This window comes from Nicotiana tabacum, chromosome 21 (assembly GCF_000715075.1).
Source record: "Nicotiana tabacum cultivar K326 chromosome 21, ASM71507v2, whole genome shotgun sequence".
Lineage (NCBI taxonomy): Eukaryota > Viridiplantae > Streptophyta > Magnoliopsida > Solanales > Solanaceae > Nicotiana > Nicotiana tabacum.
In genome coordinates this window covers 5,967,477-5,974,467 of record NC_134100.1, presented here as the reverse complement: position 1 = coordinate 5,974,467, position 6,991 = coordinate 5,967,477, and the positions used below count along the sequence as shown (strand labels likewise).

The window sequence follows — 6,991 nt, the reverse complement described above, 5'->3', positions numbered from 1 at the left end:
AAACGCTATATATTTTAATAGTTTCGGTCTATATGAGTATTAAAAATAAAATAAGATGTTTAAAGTTAAAGAATTTTTAAAAAATAAAAATGCGTTATTCTTTTTAGAATAACCTAAAAAGAAAATTTGACTTCAAATTCAAACAAATGTCATGAAGCGATCAAAAAAATTCAACTTCTTGTTAGTCTTAAATTTTAACAAATAGTGCCTTAATTTAGAAATAAAATTCTAATTATGTAAGTATAAAAGAGATTCACATACAAAATTCTGGTACAAAAAAACTATTTCTCTCTACCATCTTAAATATTTGATTGTCAGTAGTCAGTACAATATCAATAGCTTTCATAATGCCAATTAACCATAACAATCAACAACAGACAGCTTCACTCAAAATTTTCTTTTTTTTTCCCCTTCTAATAGAAAAATAAGCACAAAAAAACTATAAGAATTACATACATTAAGGGGAAAATTGTAGTGATGAAAACAAAATCTAATATCTTCAGTCTTCTTTTCCCCAGAAAAAACTAAAACGAAAGAGAAAAATCAATGAATAACTTAGGAAGATTTTACTTTCTTCGCCATTGTTGCCGCACAAGTGTCAAGCTCTGGAGGTCAGCATTATTGGATAAAAATGTACAAAATCTTTCACTTCTAACAAAATTTTGTGAGGCCGGGTATGAGGCTACTAGCTAAGTGGTTAAAATTAAACTAGACATGATATTGGTTCTTTTTCGGCTAAATATACATTTGTGTGTTGTATATAATGATTCGCGACGCAATTCTTTAGCAGTAACAAATGATTTCTGAGGGACTTTCATGGAGCCATGAGCTGCTCAATTGTATAGGAAAGATCCTTTGCCCAGTCGGCTTTAAGAAGCAACGTCTGTAGCGTGTGCATTATATTATAATCAGGATCAAGTTTCCGCTGCCAACCCTACAACAATATGAACAGCGTTAAGTAAAGTAAGCAATAGTATTCATTAGGTTTCCCTTTGTCGCCCACAGAATTTTACGTTCAATTATAATTAGCTGCATTGATAACGGAAGAAACTACCTCCAAGACTAAAGTTGTCACCATAGCGGTGCACACATTGCCGTCAATGTTAACTCTGTGACGCCTAACTTGTTCAAGTAGTTGCATCATACAGTCCGCAGGATGGACTAAATCTCCTTCTGGAGTCCCCCAAAAGTCGAAAGATTCTTTCACTTCCTGTTTAGCAATATAAGACTAAATATATTCAGGAACAAAAACGAAGGCAGGAAATATTCATATTACCAAATCTGAGCAATACAAAGGTACTGGCAGTGGTCATAAAAGGGCCATTATACCTGCATGCTTAACCAAAAAAGGCTATACCCTCTATGAATTATTGAATAAAAATGTTCCATCATATATATCTAGAAATATGAGAACTAAAAACACTTAACCAAGAACAATCAAAACCATGCTTCTGATTCTGGAGGAAGGTTATTTTTCTCATAACTAAGAGAGTGGCTGGTTGAAGGGAAGGGGAGCAGAAAAATCTAGGGATTCGATATCCCCAAAACAATTAGACATTCAAAGAAGAATTAAAACCCTTCTTGGAAACTGGAATAGCACATAAGCCAACTATATTACGAGCGGAAAATGAACTATTTGACCTCTTAAAAAAAGAAAGGGGCGTTGCACAAGGGAATGCTGGCAGATCCTGCTGATAGGAGCAAAGGAAGGTCTCTTTCGTCTTCAAGCATTAGTACTAGAGAGGAGTCTGTTAGGTTAGAAAGAAGGCATTTACTTATTTCGGGTGGGTTAGTCTGTATCTGTTAGGGTGAGGGCAGACAATGACAAAGACCGAAAGTTTTCTTGAAATATTCAAAATTCTATGGGGAAGGAGGAAATGAAGAGTTTTTGGCAAAAAAAAAAAGAAGTAATTTTGAGCTTTTATTTCTGGCGGTCAATAGATTTTATTCAATAACTTTGGACACAATCTCCCCTCCCCCCCCCCACCCCCCCTCCCAAAAAAAAAAAAAAAAAAAGACCAGATCCGTAGTTTCTCATTACAATATGTATCAACTTCTCTTTTTAAAATTGCCTAGATGACGTACAACTTCCCTTTGACTTTTTCCTTCTAATTAGTGTAGCATCGTCTTCTATCAATGTTGAACATTCTGGCCAATTCCCCAATGTTGTCACCTAAAAGGCTCATCCATATAGAGAAAAGGGGAACCATATTTCCACACCCATAAATTAGAGATTCAGCCCAATTCCCAAATGTAGTAACAACCAGCATAACAGTTCTAAGTGGTATTGCTACATCGAACAAAAGTCGCTGGGTAAATAGAAACAACCATATCCAAGTTTTCTAATTAGTCTTTGAGAATGGCCAAAAGAAATTTTGAATGAATAAATAATTCACCTTAATGAAGGCATCAGGATCAGGGCAGTTCTGCTTCTTTGACAGATTTAAAGTGCACTGAGCTGCAGTCATACCATCTCGACGAGCAACAGCCTTAAAGAATTCAAGCAAATTCAGCTTGTCGTTCTGAGAAAGTTCAGCAGTCATGCCTACATCGAGGAAAATCACATGGGGCTTTGACTTGAATATACGTTTCCGAGAGGATTTATGCTGTGGTACACGGACAAGAATATTTCCTGGATGCATGTCAGCATGCATAAAGTTGTCAACCTGAAAGAAAGAGGTGTATCTTAGGTCCAGAAAAATCCCTGACACACAGAAATGTCACTTGGATTAACATCTAAGCTTTCACATAATATTACGAAATAGCAAAGATCTTGGCACTCTGCCAGCTCTCAATACCGAGTAGGTCGCCGCCTCCCAGTACACAAGTTACAGCCTAGATTTCATTTATTTGAAAGCAACATTCAGAGCATTAGTGTGAAGCCAGTTATTACTTATTAGTAAGCTGCTTCTTCACCTTAACATATTGGAAGAAAGTTAACTTCTTGATGTGAAGGAAAATGATGTTGACTATGTTGTGCAGAAGAAACAGGAGACAAGGACAAGAGAATAAATTTGAAAAACCAATTATATATGCACATGCATAATGAATGAAGACATCAAAGCAAAACCACATAGGTTATCGTGCCACAAACATATAACATCCTTGCTCTAAGCGTGTGTAGACCTGTATCTGTGTCCAATGCTCTCATCTCAGTTTTATGTAGAAAAAGACGGACCCATAATACTAAGGAATATCAAATAATCTTGATTTACGTCATGTTCGAACAGAGTCTTCCACATGTGAAGAGTAATTGAGAATCTTATTGTTACTTTGAGCAAAATCCAATTATACTATAGAGTATAAACAAAAGAAGGATGGATCAAATTGGAAGTTTGAATCTGTAAACGTTTCTCAGCTTATCTAACTGGACATAGACCCTATTTTTGGGATCACATATAGTTTAATAAGCCCCATCCTCATCAAGAAATCTGGTGGATGGATCCAATCACAGTTAAAATTCTAGCTCCTTGCTTTGAAAAAATAATGTAACTGGCCGATAATCGCAGTAAGATGAATTTTAGGAAATAGAAATGAATTATTATATGATGAACCATAAAAAAGTGATGTCAATACAAGCAATTCGAACAAAGCAGATCAGAGAAAAGCTTACCAGAAGCATCTTGAGAAGTGCATGAGTCCCGATATGAGCAAGAGCACTCTTAAGTCGTTCGTGACCCACGAGTTCATCAACATAGTGGGCGACACTTTCACCTTCCTCAAAAGTTTCCACCAACACAGCAGGATGTACTAAAGGATAAACAGGCTTAGGGAAAGAGACGTCTTTCCATCTCCGAAAATTATAAATAAAACGACTTAGATGGGCAGCTTCTCTTGCAAGGTCAACTTGTGACATCATAAAGACAGCAAATTGCTGGACACTTTCCTCCAATCTAAGCCACTTAAGTGATGGTATGAACCCTGATATTTTTGCAACGACATTGATAATCTCAAAGTCTCTTCGAATTGATTCACCAACTCCAGGGTGTCTAACCTTCACTGCCACTTTTATAGGTTTGATCTCTCGACCACGGTATCTATACTTCAAGGAAGCACGATGCACTTGAGCGATACTTCCAGATGCTACAGGGGTCTGCTCAAACTCATCAAAAATCTCCGAAAGCTTGCGACCAAAAGCTTTTTCAACAACTTTTTTCGTGTAGGCAAAGCTATGTTCAGGGGCTTTCGAGTGAAGCTTTGACAACTCAGCACACAAGTCTCTTGGGAACAGATCTGGCCGTGTAGCCGCCCATTGGCCCCATTTTATAAATGCTGGACCTGCTCTTTCAAGAGTCCGGTGAACAACCTGAAGCCATATTTTCCTGAACCTAGGTCCCAGAACTTCTGCAAATGGAGCCATTGCTATGCTTGGAGAAAACAGGATTGCCAAATAAAAAGCTCTCACCAAAAGAATAGCACCTTCAAATGCTGAAAGGATTACTCGAGTAAATAAAGCATGACAATTTTGTGCACGTAGATAAAAAGAATTCCTTGGCGGGGAAAGGTCCATATCTGGCAGAGCTTCTGCGACTGCTACATTTTTTCTACATGTTAAGGCAAATATACCAGGAACAACAACGGCAGAGCGGCACAAGGCCAAACTAACCGCTTGAGCAACTCTACTAAGTGGAACAAAAGTTCTTCCCTTGTACAAAGAATTCAGCAAGAACCTCTTCCAAGCAAGTCGGGCGTGATGTAATTTAGAATTACTTGATGAAGTGGCTGACTGTATCTTGTGAAAATTGTTATAGACACCATTTTGCAATCTGTACCCAGTAAATGAAGCATATCCTCTAGAGGAAGATGTGTATTGCCCATAATATCTGTATCGAGAAGAACATATCCCAACCCTAAGAAGCAATCCGTGTTTCTCTCCTGAATAGACACTTCTCTGACTTTTTTCAAGGGATTGAACAATTCTTTTAATACTACCAATTCTAAAGAATCTGCATTAGCAATCAAAAGTACAATTACAGGTTACAAAATGCATTCAGTGATTACAGAAGACCAAGGCATTCAAAAGCAAACTAGCAAACTAAGTACAATATAAATAACCAACTATCCTTTCTGCAAAACACTGGGTTGTTGACAAACATATGTTGTTTATGCTTGTGTTGTTTAAGGATGTGTACTCGTTATCAAGGTTTCTGGAAAAGAAAAGACGAGTTCCAGATCATGAGATTAACATTGAGCTTTAGGATTTTGCTTTTCATTTACTACCTTTCGTTTCTACATTACCATATTTTCTTGATGTGTAGTGAAGATATTGTATTAACATAATTTCTACATTATCATACTTCTGCTCAGTAAGCTAAAAAAGTTCAAACACGAATACTATAATTAAAGAGGGAAGCTTCTTCTAAAGCCAAAGCCCACAAGAATCTAGAAAGAAGAAAAAAAATTCCATCTAATTCACTACCTCAGCTAGTACCTAGTTGGGTCTCCATATAGCAGAACTACAAAAACATCCAAATAACCAAATGATTGATGTGGTTATCTGATGACTAGAGGCGGAGCCAGGATTTGAAGCTTATGGGTTCGGAGTTCAAGTCCGTTTAAGTTATTGGATTCTAAGTTAATGCTTTATACATATCCAATGAATTTCATAAGACAAATGCAAGATTTGGACCCAAACTATTAGGTTCGACTGAACCCGCATTCTGCGTTCTAGCTCAGCCCTGCAGTGATGACAATCCCTTTATCTACCTCATTCGTTTGCCCAAAAGTAATCTGCCTTAAACTTCACAAAGTAAATCCAAATCCAAACCAAATAAGGAAGGAAGCTTGCAATAGATTGACAACCATAATAGAAACACTCAAATTATGATGAATTTTCTGAAGGGAAAAGGTCCAAATTTATCTGAAATATCTCAATTTTACCCTCCGTTATACTTAGGTCAATCACACCCTTTAACTAGGGTCCAAGGGGGGAGCTATCGTTCGAATTACAGGATCGGTAGAACCCAGTAGTTTTAACTCAAACCCTATATTTTGTGTTAAAAACTCACTTAGTATGTATAAATAATTCATCTAAAGCCCAATAAGTTACCTTTTCTAAAATCTAAAACTCATAAACTCAAAAGCCTAGCTCCGCCTTTGCCCTTAATGTTAACAAATCGTCTCGTATTTAGCCTTGACCTTAAAGGAGCTCCAGCTTAGACTTCGGGCAAAGGGTCCAAAATTACCCCTCTACTTTTGACTATGGTTTAAAATTATCATCATTCAAACTTATATTCACTAATTTAGGATTTAAATTAAAGAAAGCAGCAGAACAATATCAAGTAATCAAGTAAATATTCAAATAGGTCAAAATCCTTAAAATAGAAACCAATCAAACATTGAAAAGAGAAAAAAATTACCTTGACATATCGATGCAAAAGGAGAAATTAAAAGGATTTATATGCGTATGGTGGCGTTGTCTAACGTGCGCAGGAGGTGGTGAATGGCAACGAAGACGAACATTTAGGAGAGATTGCTGAAGAGCAAGAAGAAGAAACCATTGTTTTGTTACATAAAAGGATTTTTTTATTTTGGGTTCTTTCTTGCTTCTTCGGACAATTATTTTTGATATAATGTTTTTTCTTTTTTTTTTTGGGTTAAAACCTAGGCGGCGTAGATGAAGAAGAAGAAAAGGAAAAAAATAGGAAATAATAAAAAGAAAAAGAAATTCTGGTTTAGATCTTGTGGTGGGGGCAATTTCTTTCCCACTTGGGGTCAGATTCAAGTATGGGGTGTCTAACGGGCCGGGTCAGCCCGTTTTCGGACCGGCCCATACCGGTTAAAGTCGGAACCGGTCCGGACCGGTATAAGGGGGCCGAGTAGGGCTGGATTAAAGGGGTAGGGGGATTTGGTCCGTTCATATTTTGTCAACTGGTTAATCGGACCGGTCAAACTCGGTCAACGTAAATTAGTGTTGAACCGGTTAACCAGCCCCGTTTAAAAGTTATATTTCATTTTTATTTTATTTATTTTTTAAGGTTTTAGAGTCTAA

The 6,991-nt window shown here is 37.0% G+C and overlaps 1 protein-coding gene across 1 annotated transcript; it reads right to left on the bottom strand.

Annotated features, from left to right (window-relative positions):
• Window positions 1–332: 332 nt before the first annotated feature.
• Window positions 333–6,612, bottom strand: LOC107809323 (uncharacterized). Its single transcript, XM_016633925.2, has 5 exons — window positions 6,360–6,612; window positions 3,614–4,946; window positions 2,397–2,666; window positions 1,055–1,210; window positions 333–934 (listed from the first exon to the last, which is right to left on the bottom strand). Exons 1-5 carry the CDS (start codon window positions 6,365–6,367, stop codon window positions 815–817), a joined length of 1,887 nt encoding a protein of 628 aa, XP_016489411.1. The 5' UTR covers window positions 6,368–6,612; the 3' UTR covers window positions 333–814.
• Window positions 6,613–6,991: the final 379 nt, after the last annotated feature.

What these genes read in the sequence shown, in the direction of transcription:
- LOC107809323 (XM_016633925.2), bottom strand. An exon ending in CACTTCTCAAGATGCTTCTG is followed by an intron (nt 2,667 to 3,613) that starts GTAAGCTTTTCT and finishes TCTTTCTTTCAG; the next exon opens with GTTGACAACTTTATGCATGC. An exon ending in TGACAACTTTAGTCTTGGAG is followed by an intron (nt 935 to 1,054) that starts GTAGTTTCTTCC and finishes ATATTGTTGTAG; the next exon opens with GGTTGGCAGCGGAAACTTGA.